This window comes from Marmota flaviventris, chromosome 9 (assembly GCF_047511675.1).
Source record: "Marmota flaviventris isolate mMarFla1 chromosome 9, mMarFla1.hap1, whole genome shotgun sequence".
In the NCBI taxonomy this organism is placed as follows: Eukaryota; Metazoa; Chordata; class Mammalia; order Rodentia; family Sciuridae; genus Marmota; species Marmota flaviventris.
In genome coordinates, this window is record NC_092506.1 from 62793295 (window position 1) to 62816405 (window position 23111).

At 38.6% G+C, this 23111-nt stretch overlaps 1 protein-coding gene and 1 pseudogene across 4 annotated transcripts in view; one reads left to right on the forward strand and one right to left on the reverse strand.

Moving 5' to 3' along the window:
- The first annotated feature begins 6139 nt into the window (after window positions 1-6139).
- Pold3 (DNA polymerase delta 3, accessory subunit) overlaps window positions 6140-23111 on the forward strand; it is a 39602-nt gene continuing 22630 nt past the window's right edge. For 2 of the 4 annotated variants that reach the window (XM_027942592.2, XM_027942591.2), the window contains exons 1-5: window positions 6298-6401; window positions 7551-7606; window positions 11872-11974; window positions 17286-17325; window positions 18639-18771. In XM_027942592.2, the coding sequence (XP_027798393.1) occupies window positions 6309-6401; window positions 7551-7606; window positions 11872-11974; window positions 17286-17325; window positions 18639-18771 (425 nt within the window). In that variant the 5' untranslated portion in view covers window positions 6298-6308. The other 2 variants (XM_027942589.2, XM_027942588.2) reach the window with 2 other exon arrangements.
- Window positions 16507-16857, reverse strand: LOC114098383 (small ribosomal subunit protein eS26 pseudogene; annotated as a pseudogene).

Sequence of the window (23111 nt, forward strand, 5' to 3'; positions counted from 1 at the left end):
GAAATGGAACAAGAGCATGTGTTTGATCACCATATAAGACATTGTCATTGTTTGTAATATAATATAATCACACATTAAAGTTTACTAGTACATTTTTAAATAGGGTGGAATTTTTCCCTTAAAACACATATGAAAAATTCAAGTGTGTTAAAAAGAAATGTTTTAAAAATAATTTTGCAAATAAAGGATATAATTATAAATATATTTTTAAGTGGGCTAGGGCAAGACGGGGCAGATTAGAATAGAGATGAGCCTAGAGAATATGAGGAGTAGCATGAATTTCCCCTTTCAGCAGAAAAACAAAAGAAAAAAGCAGACTGATAATAAGGAGGCTCTGAAATAGGGCAGGTGCAGGGAAATCTGAAGTATATGGAGGCATCTCCCTGGGGGAATGAGAAAGGGAACTAGAGGAGAGAGAGTTTGGGAAAGTCCTCCATCTGAGGACTTACTCCAGAGCCTTGGAAGAAAATATTGAAAGGTAAGACACTTCAGTGAGTCAGCCCAAAGTGTATGGAGAGCTTCCAAAAGTTCCATGTATCAAAAATATATGTATAGGAGTGTTTGAAGCCTCCCTCCGGGGTCTCTAGCAGCCGTGTAGCTCTCTTGCAGCTCTCAAAACAGGTTAATATCTGGCTTGGTCCTAAGTTTTTTCCCTAAAAGGTCACTTCTCTCACCTCATTTCTGATCACTGGGCCTTTGAAGGAAGCTAAATTTCCCCCAGTTAGCTTATCAATAATGCTCACCCTGATAACAGATCACATAATATAACAATTTCAGTGGTGGAAGGAAAAGTAGACAACACCTTCTACAAACACTATTTTGTAGCTCAACAAAAGGGATTATAGAGCAGAACAGTATTTAATTCAATTTCATCCATCTATTCATTCAGTTATCAGTTCAACAAATATTTGCTAAGGGCCTACCCCATGCTAGCTTTGGCCAAGGGGTCGGGGGCTGTGCTAAGAATCCAGAGATGAAAAGACCTTTGAAGAAGTCCCATTCTGTGGGAACTGAGACTCTACTACCTACTGTCCTACAGATTCAGGCCTTCAGTTCCTGCAGTCAGTGTCCTTCTCTAGAGAGAGGTGCCTCTAGAATGTCTGTCACACCCATTTCTAAGACACATCTCCTGCTGTTGCAGGGGCACATTTATAAGCCTCATGACCATCCTCAGCCCCACCCACTTCTCCATTCCGCAAGGTTAACTGACCTGAGTTGTTGCCACCCTGTCTTCAGTTCTTACTCCTCCTCATTCTTGAACTTGCTGAACTCTGGCTATTGTGTCTCTCACTCCTCTGGCCAATGTCACTAAAGGTCTCCTAATTACCAAGTCCAATACATTTCTATTTTTATCCAAAGCCATTTGGAATAGGCATTTGACATAGTTGATGATTCCTTCAAACTCACTTCTCCATTTCTTTCCACACTGAAACCTCCTGGGGATCTTCCTCTCTTTCAGTTTCCTTTTTAGGCATTTCCTCCTTTGCATGTCCCTTAACTACTGTTATTTAGCATTCTGCCTTCACCTCTGTCCCTGGGTAATCTAACCCACCCCTTCCGGTAGCCTCAGTTGCCATTTATAACTTATGGATCCCCAATCTAAGCCTGCATTTAAGCACAGATATATGCCACAGACTATTGAAGAACTCCAGTAGGTGCTCCCTGCCCATTTCCTCTCTAATAACATGATTTTTAAAACTGTTCACTTATCTATCTTGAGACAGGGCCATATGTCTCTTTTATTCTTTGGTACCTTATATATAGTGAGTTCATAAAAGGAATTCAGTGAACAATTGAAGAATTAATAAATGAGTATCTATCCAAGAGAAAGCTGTTCCCTGGATTCCATCTACTGAAAAACATTTTGATAATGTGAGATTAAAAAAAAAACTGAACAAATCAGGTTTAGTAATTATAAAACAGAATTGGTAAGAAAACTGTAGTTAGGGATAAGGCAATGGCCAGAGGTAGTGATAGAGATGAGCCATGTCATGGCAATCTATGGTTATGTTTCAAATTATGAGGGGGTCCGGACTATAGATCAGTGGTACACTGTGCTTCCCATGTGCTAAGCCCTGGGTTCAATTCCTAGCATCTATCTATCAATCAATCAATCAATAAAAGTAAATATAAAAAATTTAAAAAGAAGTAGAAACCATGGATCAAAGAAGAAAACAGAAGACATATGAAAAGAAGTAGTGATGTCAAGAGAGAGACAAGGAGGCAGAATGAGCAGCTCACTCCACTGAGACTGTGTCTGGAATGGCTTTTGCCCTTTACTGGATTCTAAAGCTGAACCCAGATGACATTTCCTCAGGAAGTCTTCCCAACCAGCAGCATTTTGGGGTCAGAGAGCAATGGTTTCTGGGAAAACCATCATGTATTTCTTCCTAGCCCTGAACAACAACCCCTTCATGTTTTAAGAATCCAGAAATGATGTGCCTACAACAAAACATTTCAGGCAGTTTCCAATTATCTTCACTTTTACCATCACTATTCCAAAGCACCCTGCAAACCCCCAAGCAAAGGGAGAAAGGAAAAAATATATACAAAAGACATGCCAGATATGGTATGGGTCCTCCTGCTTTTTTTTTTTTTTTCCTGAATGTCTGAGAAGGTGAAGGTGGAACTGTGAACATTTGGTAATTGAATTGAGGAATAAAGAGGCTGGTTGTGTGAAACAGGGGAACAGTATCTAAGCATGTCCTCTTGGCTCACTCTCTTAGTTTTGTTAACTGAGGGATTTTACATTGATTTTACAGAACTGATAAATTGTTTTAGAACAGGCACCTGGAGGCTTATCTCAGTGTCCCTTGGGTTCCTGCCTCCCCAGCTGCCAGGAGGGGCAGCTGTACATTCCACAATACAGACAGTCTATTCACATGTTCTCATAAATCAACTTTTTTTTTTTTTTGTGGTGCTGGGGATGGAACCCAGAACCTCATGAATGCTAGGCAAGTGTTCTAACACTGTGTTAAATTCTGGGCCCCAAAACTGTTAGCAACAAAAGGACCAGGCTGGATGCAAATTCTGGGCCCCAAAACTGTTAGCAACAAAAGGACCAGGCTGGATGCAACTGCATGGATCAGCTCAGCACAGCTTTTATTCAGGAACAGAGTGATACCTCTTATGGACCAACTTTCCTGGTGGAAAATGAGCCATTGGCCAAAGAGGGAGTGTAGGCTTATCTAGGTTACACTGAGAGGATGACTCGATCAATGAATATGTCAGTTTGAACTATCTTTACTAGGCCAGATGGAGGGTGTGGGGCCAGTGGTTAATATGTGGGAAAGAATTTATTTAGGGCAGAATCAATGCTTTGGCCTCTTCCCATAAACTGTCATTTCAGACTTGATGGACATCTCCTCCTCAGGGCCTGTCCTATCACTGGGAAAGAATCAGTGTATTGCCTTCTCCCTCATTCCTTCTCCCTGGGCCATATTATTTTGGGGTTTGTCATTTTCTGTATCCAACAAAAACAACTTTTTAGGGGCCAGGGTTGTGGCTCAGGGGTAGAGAGCTTGCCCACCATGCATGAGGCACTGGGTTCCATCCTCAGCACCACATAATAAATAAATAAATAAATAGAGATATTGTGTCCATATTTTAAAAAAATCTTAGAAAAACACAACTCTTTAAAATAGAGGAAATATAGGCTTGTTGGGTGTTAAAAGACACAATAAAGGGTTGGGATTGTGGCTCAGAGGTAGAGGGCTTGCCTACCATGCATGAGGCTCAGGGTTCGATCCTTAGCACCACATAAAAATAAAATAAAGATATTGTGCCCACCTATAACTAAAAAATAATTTAAAAAAGACACAATAAAGGCAGCACTAGGAGTTCATTTCACATATATTTTTCCATAGTGAAAGAATATAGAATCTAGACCTAGATAGCCAAGTCTGAAGTTTTCTCCTTATGTCCTCTCATCTTCAGGCTGGGATAGTTGCCTCTTCTGGATTCTCATGGCACCCTATTCCCTTATACAACATGCTGTTTACACCCCCCAGACTGTAAACTCTCTGAGATAAAGACTATGCTGTGTGTCCCTATTAGTCACATAGAGTTTGGCATACAGGAGACCTTCAGTCATGTTTGTTGAAGGAAGGAATGATCCACTTTATCCCTTAATATCAATAATCCCTGGGCCCCTGAGAAATGGTGATTGAACAGTTATGGGGCCCCTGAGTCATACTTCTTAATCTTGTACTTCATGATTTTGACCTTCTGTTTGGCTTGGAATGCTATCCCTGGGAGACCTGTGCTAGCCTTGAAACCCAGTAAGCTGGTGGAGTTTCAGAGTTGCTTCTGCAGGCCTTCTTTCCTAAGAAGCTGGCCCTCTGAGTCCAGGGATCTCCATTTGTGAGGGAGATGTAGAAGGGTTTAGGCAGCCAAGACAAGATGGAGAGTGAGGAGGTCAGAGGCAGGGCTAGAACAAAGGAGCATAGAGAGGACCTTCTAAGGAGGTCAACTTCCAACAAAAGCGCTCATGAACACAAGCCAGGGACCCAATCAGACAGACACTTCTGTATTCATGCTCCGAAGCGGGGGATCCAATTAAAAAAACTAAGATAGACTTGAGGACACAAGGGGCACCAATCAATAATGGTGATGAGCTTGAGGAGATAAGGAAAGGAGGAAATTCCAGAGATCATAAAAAGAACAAGCCAAAAGGGACCCCTTCTCTCTAGAAAAGTATGTCTCTGTCGCTTTTGCAATAAACCTGCCACTTGCTTGCTCTCTCTGTGTCCTGTTCTTCAATTCTTTACTGAATGGAGAAAACAAACTCAGCACTCCTAGACAGTTAACACCTACATATAGGTAAACTGCTCTTCATCCCACCCCAACATTGAGTCCTGTCCAGCTTTTCTACTCTGTGCCCTGTCATTGTCATTAGACTCACAGCTGCCCATCATTTTTGGGATGATATGGGGATGAACAGGAAGAAAGAGGAAGGTCAGCCTTATCTATCTATCCCTTTCCTTCTTTCCCCCTGCCCTCCACCCCTCTCCCCTTTCCTCCCAGGGACTGAACCCAGGGGCACTTAACCCCTGAGCCACATCCCTAGCCCTTTTTATTTTTTTAAATTTGAGACAGGGTCTCTCAGTTACTTAGGACCTTGCTAAATTGCTGAGGCTAGCTTTGAACCTGCGATCCTCCTGCCTCAGCCTCTGGAGCCACTGGGATTACGGGCCTGTGCCACAGGCCCCCACAGGAATTGTGATCCTATGGCTCCCACTGCTGGTAGTACCTGGCACTAATATCCTACCATTTTTTTGTCTGGCTTCTGCAAATACTTGGGCTGATTGATTCTGGGGAACTGCTGTGTTCTCAAGATAAGGCCCTTGTGTTAAACCTCATCCTTAAGGAGAAGAGCCTAAGGTTATGATCCTCCTGCTTCAGGATTGGGAGTAGCTGGGATTACAGGTATGTGCCAACCATGCCTGGCTTCCTTGTTTCTTTTTTATATATATATTTTTAGATGTTGATGGACCTTTATTTTATTCATTTATTTACAGGTATTTGCCAACCATGCCTGGCTTCCTTGTTTCTTTTTTTATATATTTTTTAGATGTTGATGGACCTTTCCTTGTTTCTTATTTCACTGTTTTCCCTCTAAAATCTCACTGCTTTTAATATAATTAAGTTTAGGGCAATAAACACTTATTGAGAAGTTATTAGATGCTAATGCTGTTATATTATGAAGATGGTTGTTCTAAAATTCTACTAAGTTACTTGTTTAAGCAAACCTTGTCTTGGAATCTATACGGACTTATTTCCTATTCACGCTTCCATTAACATAAAGCTGGTTTCAAATTTCGGCCTTTTTTTGATGAAGAGATAATAGAGTCTAACAAGATTTTTTTTTTTTTAAGATTAAAAATTTCATTCTGCGAGAGGTTTATAAGAGGAAAGACTGAGGCTCCTAAAGATTAAGTATTTAGTCTTGATCTTTGGTAGCACAGCTTAAGTTCGAAGCCTTGCCTTGCTCGCGCCCTCCTTCCCAGCTCCTCACTTCCGTTTTCTCTTACTAGCTCCACCCACTCCAGCCTGCGCAGTCTCCATGTCAAGTTTGACCCTCGGACGGCTGCCGTAGCGCGTCGCCTCCGTTGCTGTGGGAAACGACCCGCGACCTGGGAGGAAGCGAAGTTGTTTCCCGCCGGCGGGAGCTGTGGCTGTGGTTGAGAGAAGGGCTCGGAGCGGGCGTGGACCAGCGCTGCAGCACGATGGCGGACCAGCTTTATCTGGAGAATATAGATGAGTTCGTCACGGACCAGAACAAGATCGTGAGGAGCTAGGACTGGGGAATGTGGGCGTGCGAGCGGGGTCTTGGGCCCGGCCAGGGCAGCGGGGCCCTTGACTCCTGTGCTTGTAGCCTCGTGGGGATTGGACGAGGGGAGGTAGGTCACCACCCCTCGTGCCCCAGGAAGAGCGAGGGCTTTCGCGGGGAGATCCTCTGGCTTACGCGCAAGTCCGCGGGTCTTGGGCGGACGTGTGGGAACTGTGCACCCGGCTGGCGCCACCGAGGTCAACGCGGAGGGCGGGGCGTTGGTTGAGAACATTTGTAAGGGTACATCTAGCTTTTCAGGTGGTTGATGTCCAGAGTGCCAGGTTTACAGTTGAGGAAATTGTGTCTTGGTTAAGTGACAAGTTGTGTAATCTCAAGACGGTTTCCTCTTCCTGAAAATTTAAATATTGATAGTGGTTTGCCCCGCCTAATGGGGTTGGCGTAAAGATCAAGTGAGAGGACGGATCTGAGCGCTCTTTGCAAACTGTGATGATTGACTGTTTACTTTGGTAGACTTTGCAGTGATCTAAACGCCCTTCGGGTGGGTGGTATTGTCCCTACAGGAAAAAGTTGAAGCAAAGAGGTCAAATAAATTGTTTATTTGCAGTTAGTAAGGGATAGGTAGTTTTGGAACCCAAGTCTCTTTCCTCCATTAATGCTATACTGCCTTTGCCCGACCTATTAGTTTTATTTTGGGAAGCTCAGCATTTTGAATAGGAAGAGACTTCGAGAGAAGAGGTTTACTGGATCAAGGAAGAATGCAGAATTGATGCCAGTAATTCCCAATCTAACCACTGATACAGTTTATCCACTTTACTCACTCATTTCCTGACCCTCCACACCTGTGTCTTTTAATGTTTGTATGGCTGCAACTTTCCCTGAAAGTTTTAAGTCATACACTTCAGAGTCATCTAGTTTCTGGGTGAGTTTTGGGATAGTTTTGGGTAGTGGCCCCACCAGAGACAGAATGTGAAAAAAGGGCATAAGTAAAACAAGGAATGTGAGGGAAATGAGTTTTTTAAATGCATATTCCACTTACTGTTTTAGATACTTCTACATTAATCAGTTTGTGAAAACAGACTTCCTAGACAGACAAATATGTTGGTTCAATTTGCCCAGATAGAGGGTTCTTTTAAACTACAGTGGCATCTATTGTAATTTATAAGGGATAATCATCTAATAATGGGAATCAGGCCCTTGGGAATTTTCTGCACACTGAAGTCATCTAATAAAACATTTTGAATATTGCTGTTTCTTGCAGGTGACATACAAATGGCTGAGCTATACGCTAGGGGTTCATGTTAACCAGGCCAAACAGTAAGTTCAGTTTACTTCCAATTTTAATGACATTGGAGTTTTTTGTTTTGTTTATTTTGATTTTCCTGTCTATACATAGCCCCTAGGTTAGAACTGATTTTTTTTCTCCTGGATAAATGGGAAATAATATTATTTTTAATAACTTTTATCTCTATAGGGGGGTTAGTGGGCTTGTATATGAATGTGTGGTGATAAATTTTGCTGGATTTAGTTGCAGCCTTGGCCTCTGGTTAGCATCACTTTGTTATTTCGAATGTATTAAATGGACTTGCCAGTTCTGTTTATAACTCAAATTTATATATCTGTTATCTTACATCTTTACTACATTTTCACTGTACTTCTTAGGCTTATTTTGGGGTGTTATTGAAGTACTATCATAAGGAGGTCAACAGGTGTTTGACAGATGTATAATAGTGTATGACAAGAAAACTAAGAGAAACTACAAAGTGAGTGTTTAAAAGCATTTTTGAATTTTACTATATGAGTTTTCCTCACTGAAACTTGTGGTCCAACTTGAGCCCAGAGGGGAATAGCAAGCTTTTGATTTAACTCTAGAATTTTTCAGCCTGCAAAAGTGCAGATACTGTCTGTATTCCAAGGGGCAGGATTGGTGAACCAACTAAGGACACACATATTGAACACATTTACTTTGTTTTATTCCTTATGGTAACCTGGTTTTTGTCTGTTCCTTGAGTGATAGGAGTTTTCTCTGAATCATAAAAACATTCCACAAGAATTAAAAAGTCCCTAATCTCTAGAGCAGATTGATTTGACTTTGTTGTATTAATATTAGGTCTAGGAGACTGATTTTGGCTGTGATGTTTAAGCTTTTAAGACCTGAAACTGTTAGCCCTGGGATAGACTTGAGCTGGTTTTGAATGAGATTGCCAAAGACCATGGTGCTGGTCTAAACCTAAGAGCTTCAGTGACTTTGATTATAGACATTTATAAGAGTTATTAGTCATTGCAATTATGAATGTGTAGATAGAAATGAAGCAACTGTTACTATATATACACACAAACACACACATACACACCTGTTGGAGTTTAAAAATGCATATTAAGGGTTAGAGTTTCTGAAATAAAGATGCCTATAATTTTACTGTCGCTAAACTTATTATATATCATTTTTTATAGCTTAACACTGTCTAGCTCCTGCCTTTCTGTCCTACTTAATCCTATTCTACTCTCTACCTCACCTATTATCTTCTTCAAATATACAAAATTTATTCTCATCGTAGGACCTTTGTACTAGTTCTTCTGCCTGCCATGGTCCTCTTCCAGCTTTCCTCATTCTTCAGGTTTCAACTCAGATTTCATGTTATATGTAATAAGCTTTCCCTAATGCTCTGTTTCAAGTGTTTCACCTCTTCTTAATTCTTGTCACGTCATCCTATTAATTTCCTTCATAATTCTTTTTTGTACCTGGAATTGAACCCAGGGGTGAACCACATCCCCAGCCCCCTTTTTATATTTTATTTAGAAACAGGATCTCACTGAGTAGCTTAGAGCTTCACTAAGTTTCTGAGGCTGGCTTTGAACTCTCAATCCTCTTGCCTCAGCCTCCCAAGCCACTGGTATTACAGTGGGTGTGGTGGTGCCTAACTCATAATTCATTAAAAAAAATTTTTTTTAGTTGTAGATGGTCACAACACCTTTATTTCATTTATCTAAATTTATGTGGTGCTGAGGATCAAACCCAGTGCCTCACATATGCCAGGTGAGCACTCTACCACTGAGCCACAAACCCAGTCCCTCATACTCATTTTTTTAAAAAAATTATGGATATAAAGATTTATGGATATATAATTCACTTACTATACAATTCACCCATTTAAAGTATACAGTTTAATGGTTTTCAGTATAATCAAAATTGTGCAACTATCACCACAATCAATTTTAGAATATTTTCATCACCCCAGAAAGAAATTATATGCCTATTAACAATCACTAATCATTTCCCCAACCTCTTCCTGCCAGCCATAGACAACCGTTAATCTTTCTGTCTGTAGATTTGTCTATTCCAGACATTTCATATGCATAGAATCATGTACAGTCTAATATATCTGGTTTCTTTCACTTAGTATGTTTTCCAGATTTGTCCAGGTTGCTGCATGCATCTATACTTAATTCCGTTTTATTGCTAAATAATATTCCATTGTATGGTGTATGTTTCCACTTAATTAGGCTACCATAATAAAGCACTACAAATTAGGTGGCTTAAAACAACAAATTTTATTTACTCAGTTCTGGAGGTTAGAAGGCCAAAGTCAAGGTGTTAGCAGAACTATGCTCCCTTGGAAACCTGTAAGGAAATTTTTCTTACCTTTGTCCACGATCTTTGGCATTTCTTGGCTTGTAGCTACTTAATTCCAATCTTTGCCTTCATTGTTACATAATATTCTCCTTGTGTGTCTATCTTCACATAGCCATTTTTTTGTAAGGACACCATAGATGTTGGATTAAGAGCCCATCCAACTACAGTATGATCTGGGCTTAATTAAATACATCTGTATTAACCCTAAATCCAAATAAGGTTATATGTTAATGTGTTAAGGGTATTGCAAAGGTATTTCTTTTTCAGACTCAGTTTAGCCAATAGCATGGATATACTAAATTTAATTTTATCTGTTCATCTGTTAATGGACATTTTAATTGTTTCTACATTTGATTATTATGAATAGCACTGCTGTGAATGCCTGTGTACAAATGTTTGTATAAACACATGCTTTTAATTCTCAAGTATAGATTCCTCAGATTGGAATTGCCGGATCATATTGCTGTTTAACATTTTGAGGAACTGACAAACTATTTTTTAGAATGGCTGAACCATTTTAATAATCTCACTAACATTGTGTGAGGATTTCAATTTCTCCATATTCTTGCCAGCCCTTTTTATTTATTTTTTAATATATTTTTTAGTTGTAGGTGGACACAATACCTTTGTTTTATTTTTATGTGGTGCTGAGGATCGAACCCAGTGCCTCACACGCTGAGCCACAACCCCAGCCTGCCAACCCTTTTTATTATGTCTTTATTTCACCTCTTTGTAAATATGAAGTAGTATCTCATATAGTCTTAATTTGCATTTTCCTAATGACATTGAACGTCCTTTTATGTGCTTATTGGCCATTTGTATATCTTCTTTGGCGGTTGGAGGGGTAGTAGGAGACTCAGTGGGGCGTGGTTCATGGTAGCTAAGGAGGTGAAGAGAATGATCAAAAGTGTAGGTGGAGTTTTCTCTTGGAATTTTTGAGTTTTTGGCTGTCCTAGTAGAAGTATGATATAAGAACCTTAATTAATGCCTCTTAAAATAAAAGATAAATGATATCTTTTTGTCATTAAACTATAAATTATTGAGGGGAGTCAGCTGCAACATTTGCTGGAAGAAAGAATAAAAATGAATTAAAGGATTTTATTAAAAGCAACATTTTGCATTTAGTGTTTGGTTCTTTCAGGTTAATGAATATTTTGGATATTGGGTGGTATAAGTAAGCTGTTTAATTCTCTAGTTATGAAGCAGCATTGAATCTGAGTAATTATTAGCATTAGAATTTCAGAGCTGGACATTTGTGATCATATACATAATAGAGTTTTTAATATTTTAGAGTAATGAATTCTAAATCTCTTGAAACCCTGAGTCATCTCCACTCCAAAAAGCACATATATATTTGCTGATACTTTGGTGGTTAGGGTTATATAAGACATGTGAATCCCAGATTAAGAGATTCACTAATCTAGTACAGCATTCCCTTGCATTACCTCAGGATGTTAAGAGCCTAGAAAAATTGATTTATCCTGGATCTGTCATAGCTAGATAGATAAGTGACTGAACTTACTCTTGATTCAGCAGTGTATTCATTCTAAATCATGGCTCCCATTTTAATATGGGTTCTGTCCCTCTTATCCTCTTATTAGACTTTTTTTTTTTTTTTGCTGTGCCAGGGATCTAACCCAGGGGTATGTTACTTACTGAATCACTATGCCAACTCAAACAAGTTGACTCCTATCCCCAAGTCCAATCTAAAGTCCCTTTAAAAAAAAACTCTGTTCATGGACTGAACAAAGATCCTGCTTGAATCCAGGGGTACTTTATCACTGAACTATATCCCCAACCCTTTTTATTTTTTATTTTGAGACAAGATCTCACTAACTTGCTGAGGCTGTCCTTGAACTTGTGCCTGGCTGCTTTTAAGTCATGAATTAAAAGAGTTTATGAGGTTAAAAACTATTACTAATGAATTACTTTTGTTTCTTTGGAACAGGATGCTATATGATTATGTCGAAAGGAAACGGAGGGAAAATTCAGGAGCCCAACTGCATGTCACCTATTTAGTGTCTGGTAGTATCATTCAGAATGGACATTCCGTGAGTTCTCAGAATTTTATAATGGGCTTATATGTGTTTAAGCTACAAACAGTGTTATAACCTTACATTGGAGAAGAAGAAAAAAAACAAGAAGATGATTCAGTATTGTGGAAGTTTTAAGTTCAAAATATTCATCTTAGAAGAGGATTTGAATTTTTAGACTACATCTGAAACTCAACAAAGTTTGGGAAATATCCTTTTTTCCCCAAAATATTTTTAGTTGTCTATGGACTTATTTTATTTATTGATATGTGGTTCCGAGAATTGAACCCAGTGCCTCTCACATGCTAAGCAAATGCTCTACCACTGTGCCACAACCCCTGCCTGGGAAATATCTTGGCTGTGATACAGAGGCTGTATCTTTATGCAGTTTTCTAGGCAACAAGATATTGGGAGATTGCTTCCACTATTCTTTTTTTTTTTTTTTTTTTTTTTTTTTTTTAGTTATAGATGGACACAATATCTTTATTTTTTTAATGGGGTGCTGAGAATCGAACTTAGTGCCTCAAACGTGCTAGGCAAGTGCTCTACCACTGAGCCACAACCCCAGCCCCCATTATTCTTTATATCTTTCTTCAAGATATGTTGGAGACAGTGGTCATTAATTTTCATCTTGTTCATATTTCAAGCCACAAATCTAGGTGTTCAAACAAGAAAAAAAAAAAGTTTTTTAACTTCATTTTAATTCTGAGCACTCATTTTGGTAGTTGTGTAGCTATGTTTAATGGGTAGGAAATATTGGCCAGGGACTGACCTAATACAGTGCAGAAGCATGGGCTGGAAACACTTTTATGCTCCTACATCTTCTTTTTATATTGTGGTCCAGGTGTTATCTGGTCATTCTAAACACAGGTTACTATTCTGTTTTCATCAACCCAGCAACAAAGCTTTCTCAAATCTGTTGGCTTTCTCTTAACTACTTCTGTATTTGTCCTTCTCAGGGGCATAGAGATTATTCTATTCCCATGCCTTGGTGGGCACTGGAATCTCTGCCGAGATATCTTATTCCATCTCCTGTACCAGGCTGAGCCTTGGGAACAATGTTAGTAATACCCCCTCTCTAGCTTCCTCCCAAAAGTAGACACCTTCCTTGCTCTCATCTTCTTCAAGTCTGTGTGATAGTTCTTTTGCTTCTTCCACTACCAGTCCCATGGACCAGGGCTCCTTCTCAGAGATATGTTAATATGTTTCCCTCTTCCCTTTTGACTTGTCCTCAGAATCGTAGGTTTAGAACCCTGACTTGTCTGAATACTGATTCTTTGTTTTTTAGCAAAAGAATTTTAAACATGTGATGTTTAAAACTGGAATGTTAATTTAGTAATTCATAAGGAGAAACAAAACTCCTCAAGGGATCAAATCCTTATATTTTCTAGCCAGCATTTTCTGTCCTTATTGGCAAGCTATTTGGCAAGCCAAATGATAATCAAGGTATTTGCAAGTTTAGAATCAGATATCATTATATATCTGAAATAGGAAATTAAGCAGTCTTGATTTATTTACTCTCAAGGATAAACCTGCCACCAGAATTTTCTCTCTGTATGGCTTTTGAATGGATACTGTCAAAGTTGGCAACTGTATGTCATTTTTCTTTTTAGGTTTAACTACATTCGTGTCTCTTTAGATATGTCAGTACCTTTAAACTATGTAGTTAAGTCTTTTCCTCAGTATCTTTGTATTCCCTTGAAGTACAGGTTGAATTTCCCTTTTCTGAAATGCTTGGTACGAGAAGTGTTTCAGATTATGGTTTTTGTTTGTTTGTTTATTTCAATATTTGCATATGCATAATAAGGTATCTTGGGAAATGTGATAAATTCTGATCTAGTACCCCCTCTCTGGCTTCCTCCCAAAAGTAGACATCCCCTCTTTGTTCTCATCTTCTTGAAATCTATGTGACGGTTCTTTTGTTTTTTCACCACCAGTCCCATGGACCAGGGCTCCTTCTCAGAGCCCTCAGTAGTAATCTGTGTTGATGGATAACCAGATACCACCTGGAACTATAATATAAAAAGTCTATACATGAAATTCCTTTGTTTCATATATGTCTTATACACATAGCCTGAAATGTAATCTTATACAGTATTTTAATAATTTTGTGCTTAAGGGCTGGGGACATAGCTCAGTGGTAGAATGTTTATGTAGCATTTGCAAGGTACTGAGTTCAATCCTTAGCACTATCAAAAGAAAAAGAAGAAACTGCATGAAGCAGTTTCATGGTACAGAATTTTTTACTTTTGATGTTATACCAGTGCTCAAAAGATTTCAGAATTTATAGCTTTGGGATTTTGAGTTAGGGTTGCTTAACCTACAGTGATTTTGTTTTTGGTCACTGATCTGAGAATTTGTAATAGAGATTCATATGTTGTTATTCATAAAATTTTGAGAGTTCACAGATCTTCTGTATTAGGATTTAAAGTTAAGAATTTATGTTTTCAGATAACATACGTTTTTACTCCAACTCATTATGGCATGGACTCTTAATTTGGAATCCTTAAATGGTATTAGCAGTTGATCTTTAGGGTTCAGGGGATTCTTAGATGAGATCTTAGAATTTTATTCTAGTTGTGTTCCCCAGTGAATTTTTCTGAGAAAAAATTTCTTCCAAAATATGTATCACCTATGATTAGTTAAAAACTTATAGAAATTCTGTTAGACATCTTCTTGTTAATATAACAAAAGACCAGAGATAGTCAACTTAAAAATAGGAAAGGTTTATTTTGGCTCATGGTTTCAGTTTATGGTTGATTGGCCCCATTGCTTTTGGGCCTGTGATGAGGCAGAACATCATTATGGGAATATATGGCAGAGGAAGCCCTCATCTCATGGCTGGATGCAAAAGAGAGAAGAAAGTATCATCCCACAATCCATTTCAAGGGCAATGCCCTCACTAATCTAAAACTTCCTATTAGGCTCCACTTCTTAAAGTTTCTACCATCAAGCAATAGCACCAAGCTGGGAGCTGAGCCTTTAACCCATGGGCCATCAGAGAACATTGAAAATCCAACTGTTGGAGAAGTTAAAAACTTTTATGCTGTGCCTTACTTATAGAGGGCCTTCTGTTCTAAATTTAAGAGGACATTTAGCTGAGCACAGTGGAACATGCCTATAGTCCCAGGGACATGGGAGGTTGAGTAGGAGGAGTCAAGTTTGAGGCAACTTAATAAGACTCTGTTTCAACACAAAAATTTAAAAGGGTTGAGGATGAAGCTCAGTGGTAGAGCACCCCTCCTACGTTCTGGATTCAAACCCAGTATTGCAAAAAAAAAAAGATTCTGTTCATCTGCCAGTCATGGTGGCATAGCTGGATGTGATGGTGTAGATCATGCCAATTATCCCAGCAACTGGGAAAGTAAGAAATTGAGAGGTAGATCCTGAGTATTACGTAGCAGTTATAAAACTATTCCTCTTTCATTATAGCCACATCTGGATTCATTGATAAATATGTCTTAGTTGATTCAGCAGTCCCACATTGAATTATTTGAGTTATTTACAATCTTTGGCTATTGCCAATAGTGCTTCAGTGAATAGCTCAGAGTATATGGGTTATGTGTATTTTGGGTGGGGGGGTTACTGGGGATTGGATTCAGGGACACTCAGCCACTGAGCCACATCCCCAGCCCTATTTTGTATTTTATTTAGAGACAGGGTCTCACTGAATTGCTTAGCGCCTTGCTGTTGCTGAGGCTGGCTTTGAACTCTTAATCCTCCTGCCTCAGCCTCCTAAGCTGCTGGGATTACAGGTATGCACCACCATACCTGGCAATTATGTGTATTTTTGTTAGTGTGTTTTGAAATTACATTCTTAGAAGTAGGATGGTTGGATCAAAGTATAAATGTATATGTATTTTTTTGGTGGGGGGATACTAGGGATTGAATCCAGGGGTCCTTTCCCCACTGAACTACATCCCAGCCCTTTTATTTTATTTTGAAATAGGGTCTTACTGAGTTTCCCGGATTGGCCTTGAACTTGGGATCCTCCTTCCTCAGCCTCTGGAGATGCTGGGATTATAAGCATGTGTCACTAGGCTATATATGTACTTTTGTTGATGATTGACGAATACATCTCCATTTCTTATTTTTCCTGAACAGGTATGAAGAGTACCTGTTTCCACACAGCATATGTTGTCATCTATGTCAGGGCTATTTATATTCCTTTTGCTGTGAATCATCTGTAACTCTTGCCCATTTTTCTAAAGGGTCTTCGTTTTTAGTTTTGTGGGGGTTTTTTTGTTTTTTAAGAAACTCTATTAACCATTTGTGATGCTAGTTGCAGATACTTTTCTTACTTAATCATTTGTCTTTTTATGGGTTATTTCAATTTTTTCTGGATTTGAATCATACATAGGATACTTCCTCATTCTTAGGTTATATTAGATTACAGAAGAATTCATGTATGTTTTCTATTGCATATATGTTTTCATTTTTTACTCTTAAATCTCTGATCCATTTAGCATTCTTTTCTTTTTTTTTATTATAATTCCCATTTTATTTTTTTCTAGAAGATAGCTTTTCTTCACTCTTTAAGGACCTAGCTCTTACATGGGCTTTGGTGGAGGTCATGGGGTGGCACTAGCAGGTCTAAAACAGAGTGGGAGTATTCAGTCCTTCCAGGCTTCATGAGATTGATTCCTGACCACCTTGCTGTGAATTGCATAACTCACACAGTAATGCACCTTTACATGGAGCTTGGGAAACACATAAGCATTAAAATACTTGCTTTAGAAACGTCCCTGATGGCTGCGGTGTTTCAAATGGCGAACCTCTTAATGGCCTTGTCCTTGGCATGCACCTGGCACAGTTTGAGCAACAAATAGGCTGCACATGGCTGCGGCTTTTTTGGCCTGACCATTATTTCTTCTTTTTTTGGTATTTCTTCTCCATGGCATGGGCTCTCAATTACCCACAGCCCCAGAACCTCTTCCTCCTTTCAGCCTCTACCCAGACTTCCATGCTCCCTGTTTAGCATGAATTCTGGTATACGGTATGAGGGGGAAGATCTAATTTTATCTGGATCCATATGGGAATACAATACTTCTCATTAAATCACTTACTAAAAAGCTCTTTCTTCTCACACTGATTTGAGATGCTGTATTTTATTTCATTGTAGTATTTATCCCTGTACTCTCATTTTCCTTAACCTTATTAAGAAGTTTTAAAGGAAGCAAATTAAAAATGAATCTGACTTTATTAAACTATAACATACATTTGAATGGTACCATTATTTTCCTAATTTCACAATTCAAGCACAATTGAATTATTAACAAGGAAACTTCCAGGTTTCAAGTTCTGTTGATGAAGTGTTGTTTCTTTACAGTGCCACAAGGTTGCAGTAGTGAGAGAAGATAAATTGGAAGGTAGGTATTTTAACAGTTTAGTAAGTTTTTCCTTTTTCTTCTTATGGCATCAGTGTTGGTATAATAATAAATCTGCCCCTAACATCTGCATATAATATGTTAGCAATTTAGCCTAAGAACCCTGTGTTCTTTTTATTAGTAGTTTCTGAAACATGTTAAAATATGATACTTCATCTGCATAACTTCCCACTAAGTCAATAGCTTCTGACATTTATAAAGCACTTTTATCATAGGATTTTAAACCTCATGGCAGACACGCAAAACTGTCATGTATATAATGTGGGCCATCTCATCCACTGTAAAAAGACAGTAGTCTGAATATTGCGCTGTATTTCATAACACATTTTTAGAGAAGAACATTGTAGAATGTTTTTCTAAAAGTCAGAAAGACTAATAAATTAAATAAATCCAACTGGGAGATATAGCTCAGTGTTAGAATGCTTGCCTAATGGGCACAGGTCCTGGATTTGATCCCTAGCATCAAACACACAAAAAGTCTGACTTTCAGTGCTATTAATGCTACTATTCTATTGTTTAAAAATCCATTTCAAAAAATAATATGACCCTCATGTCCTCATGATCTTGGGTCCATATCTGAAGACAAAACTTCACTGTTGTACCTTGTATATACAAAGGCTCCTGCCAGTGGAGTGCGATTTTTACCAAATTAATTCTGAAATATTCAAAGTGTTGGGAATGTCTAATTTTTCTATCTGGATTTCCACAGTGGAAGCAAAGCAAGCAGGCATTCATCATTTAGTATATGTGTATTGATTATCTACTGTGTGCCAAGCTCTATGGTAGGGAATGGGGACATGGAGCAAGTTAGGCCTAACCCCTTCCCTTGTGAAACTTAAATTTATGCTAGTTTTTCTTCTGCAGACTTATCTAGTTAGTTGTATTTTTGTTATATAGTTGCTTTCTCTAAAGTAAAATTGGGCTACATAAACAACTTTTTTCAGGTTGAGATTATTTAGTCTTTATATGCTAGTGTAAGGTTCTCCCTGACTGGGGCGGGGGGGAACCCATAATCATCATCAATCATTAATTAATATTTGCTGAGTGTCTACTGGATGAGTGATAATCTCACAGGTGAAGTACTTAGAAATGATTCACCACCACCTACCTTGTCATAATGTCCCCATTGCAGACAGAAGAGTTGATATTACATTGTATATGTGGCTATTTGGCCTTTTAGAGTTTTTTAGACCACCACAGATTGCAAATGGTTTTAATGCAGAAGGGTTTCTTGTTAAAGTCCCCCATGCTATGAAGTTTGTGTATTAACAGACTGCTTTCCTGTTGACTTGTAGCAGTGAAGTCCAAGCTAGCTGTGACTGCCAGCATCCATGTGTACAGCATCCAGAAAGCTATGCTAAAGGACAGTGGGCCTCTGTTCAATACTGACTATGACATCCTTAAAAGCAACTTGCAGAACTGCAGCAAGTAAGCTCCTTAATGTTCCTTGTGGGCTTCTTTACGAATTGATTTTGTAAGATGTTTACACAGTGGCTGCCTCTTAAGAGTGAATGCCAAGTCTAGTAAAACCCCATTTATCTTGCAGTAAGACACATGCCTGGTTTTATTAGTACATCATAAGGTGAAAAATAGCAGCCACAACCCATATTGAAAACCCCAGTGGACTCCCCATAAATCTATTTCTCATATATTTATCCTGTCACCACCACCAGAAATGTTTGTTGTGTCCCCTCATTACTCCCTTACCCCAGTCTCTGCTGTCTAAATTCTACCCATCCTTCAAAAGCTAGTTCAAATATTGTCCTTCAAAAAATTATTCCTAATTTGATGTTCCTCTGCCTTCCATCCAAAAGCATCTCTTTCCTCTGTAGCTAGGATCAGATCTTGGCCATCTTTTGTATCTTCTACAGCACAGAGAGGTAATGGCCTATGATACCTGTACATTTTGGAAATTGATGATTATAGGCTTAAGTTGTACTTTGCTGCTTAATAGCCCAGTGCTTTGGACAAATTACATAAACTCTTTAAGCTTTGGTTTATTCATCCATAAATTAGGTATAATTTAGCCTGCTTAGTGGGATTTTATTGAGGGTTCAAGTCAATTCCCCAAACATACATAGTGAGCACCTACTGCTTTGACACATACTAAGCAAGGTAATTTGAATTCATTCAGCAATATCTGATGAATCCCTATGAAATGCCACACACTATAGATTGAGTATGTGCCAGTACTTGTTCTAGGGCTAATTGTCTGATGGGAGATGAGCAGTTACAGTACAGCTTGGCAGTGCAATCACAGGAGGAATAGTGTAAAAGATATTGGGGATGGGTAGTTCTCCCCACTTCTGGATGAATGAGGCAAGGGGCAAGACAGAGAAGGCTCCCTAAAGTTTAGGACAGCTAAGTTGATGACTGAAGGCCCAGTACAAATAGGCAGGCAAAGAAATGGGAGAGTAAATACAGCTAAGAGAAAACATGCTTGTGTGGAACCATGATAATCATCTATGATTGAACTTAGAGTAAGAGGTAAGAAATAATTAGAAGACTAGAGAAGTCTGAAAGGAGTCAAATTATGCTTTGACTACTAGGAAATGGAGTTTAGCTTTGATTCTGAGCATCTGAGAACCACTGAACATTTTCAAACAGGTGGATGAAATGATCATAACTGTACTTTAGAAAGGTGACCCTGGCTATGATGTTGGAGGTAGATCAGAAGGAAATAATCTGGAAGCAAGGACATGAGAGTGGAGAAATATCTCAGTGATCCAGTGTGCATTTGACAGTTATCTGAATTGAAGTAATGGTATTGGGTGGAGAGGTATGAAGGTTGAAAACTCTTCAAAACCTCTAAGTATGGTAGTGGCTGGGGATAAGGTGTGTGTTTGGAGGTCACTGTTCATGGTGTTAAGTATGATCTCATGTTTCTGGCTTGGTCCTATGAGTACTAAAAGAGAATTTAAGAGAGATTGGCTTTAGGAAAAGAGGGGGAAATGTTGGATTGGATTTTAGACATGTTGAGTTTGAGAAGCCTGTAGGAAATCCCGATGGGAATGTGCATTCCATTAGATAGGTGAGTCTAGAGCTAACAAAAGCGGTAAAGACAGAGATTTTAGAATCAAAGGAGGTAAGTAAACAGTCAGGCCATGGCAGCAGATACAGTCATGCAGAGACTTATAGAATGGAAGAAAGGCAGAAAGTAAAACTCTAGGCCACAATTAGTAGCTGTGTGACCTTGGGAAAATTGTTTCTCTGTGATTCAGCTTCCTTACCAGTAAAATTGATCTAATAGTACCATCCTCACAGGGCTATAGAGGATTAAATAAATTAAAATATGTGAGCTCTTACGAATAGTCTTTGGCACATAGTAAGCACTGTTTAGTGATAGTTATTTTTTTTTTTAATAGTTGTAGATGGACACAGTATTTTTATTTATCTTTATGTGGTGTTGAGGATTGAACCCAGGGCCTCAGCGAGGCAAGCACTCTACCACTGAGCTACAATCCCAGCCCTAGTTATGGTTATTTTTAAAGAGATGGTCAGAAAAAGAGGGGTGCTAGAGGAAGCAGCCAGAGAAAAGAGGAAAATTGCACAAGGACATGGGATTCCAGAAGCTGAAGGAAGTTTTAACAAGGATGGACTGGTAGACATTGTTAAATGTTGCTGAATAGCCAAGTAAAGTAGGAACTGAAAAGTGTCCACTGGATCTAGAGATAACCTTGACAAGACAGTTTTTCAGGGCAAGGACCAGATGCTAGTCAACCAAGTAAATGGGGAACAAGGAGAATTGAGACAAACTGATATGAACAACTCTTCTTGGAAAATTTAACTGTGAAAATGGGAGGGAAAGAGAGCGGTAGCTGAGAAGTTGAGATTGAGGAAGGATAATATACAGTTTTAAAGTCAAGAATGCCTTCAAGTTGTATTATTAAGAAACTCTCATAGGAAAAGGTTGAGGGTCCTGGGGTAGATGGGATAACTGATAGAGACTGGTCCTTGAGAAGAAATAGATATAGAATTGCCAAAAATAGTTAAGTTCATGAGAATAGGGACTGTGTCTATTTTGTTAACTATATACCCAAAAATAGTGCCTAGCATTTAGTTAGCATTCAGTAATGCTAACTAATGTTCTTTATAATGTTCTTTAATAATTGTTTAATAATTGTTCTTTAGTTTGAAACTTTGATTATATAGCTATTCAAATATTTATTAAGTAAATAAATGTAATTATATAGCCAGAGAGTCATAATTTTATAAGTCCAGTGTCTTTTAGGGAAGGATTTCAAGAGTACTCTGATAAGTTTATATAAAATATGTTGTTAGATTTTAAAAATAATCTGCATTAAAATCTTATCATGGCATGTCAAGTTCTTAAAACCAGTTCTGTTATAGCTAGCAAGTAAGCAAACAAGAATAAAAGTGACTCACAAGTTCAAAATGAAATTTGCCCAGGGCCCACTAAAATAAACAGGGCAAGTAGAAATGTGGTAATAGGATGCACTTCAGTGAAACTTTACCTAAATTCTTCAAGTATCCTTGGTAGAAATGTGAAGAATTTATCTCCAATAAAGAAGTTTGTGTTTGGTCCTGAGAATTATGGGCCAACTGAGATCTGACTCATGGTTTCATGTGTTTTAAGTGCTATGACAGGAAGAAAATTGAAATTTTAGGATTAAGCAGATTCTTCACTCTTCAGACATGCTCCCAACCTAACTTGGTCTCTTCCTCATTGCCTGTTCCTGGTTTTGACCCTAAGGCGTGGAATGCAGACCAAATGGAGAAAGAATTGTCTGAGGGCCAACTTTATATGTTGACAATGAAATAAAACATTGCCCTTTTCCTTGTGCATGGAAGCACTGCAAGGCCAGAGAGGAAGAACAGTGGGTGAAAGTAAATGTTTTCCGTCTGTTCTTAGCTCTGATACACCAAAGATGTGTTTTAATGTAGGGTTTTCTGCTGGGATCATAATGAATCAGTGTAAGATATTTGGAGCTGTAAACTCTAGCTTTAGAGCTTTTCGAGTCTAATGTTATTTCTGAATTGAAATGATATATTAGGGATTTTTTTTCCTTACGCCACTGATTCCAACAGTTAATGTTGAAGTTGTATTTGTGATTTCTGGTAATTGCTGTCACTGCATAGTTTCTAAATCTTCCCCATCTCCCACTCCAAATTGAGGTGATACACTAAAGAAGGGAGACAAACCAGAAACCTCACTTTCAGTGGCTTAAATAGTCTTTCTTTCAACATGTTTTTTCTGAAACTTGCTGTATGTCAGATTTTGTGTCAGGTGACTGGAATATGAAAGATGAATAAGATCTTCAGGGAACTCTCACCTACCCCATTAAGCAACAAACTAGGGGAAGCAAAATGTTTTGATATGGAAAGTTGAAGAACTTTGCTTTATGTAGAGCCCTTTGTGAAAGCTGAATCAGTTACCCATTCACAATGTGGAACATTACATTATATATTGGTGTGAAGTAGGCATACCTACAATTTAGAGAATAAGAGATGAATATTCCCTTTAATAGGCCATGCAGATCATTCACCATATTCCTTCACTTGGCCTTCAGCATAATACTTGTCTGCTGTTGCTAGTTGGTACTATTAGAAATTAGTAGCAAATGTTTGACTTCATAATGGCTGCCATTCTTACTGGAGTGAGATGGTATCTTAGAGTGGTTTTAATTTGCATTTCTCTGATTGCTAGAGAAATGCAAATTAAATTATGAAGTCAAACAATAACAAGTGCTGGCCAGGATGTGGGGAAAAAGGTACACTTGTACATTGCTGGTGGGACTGCAAATTGG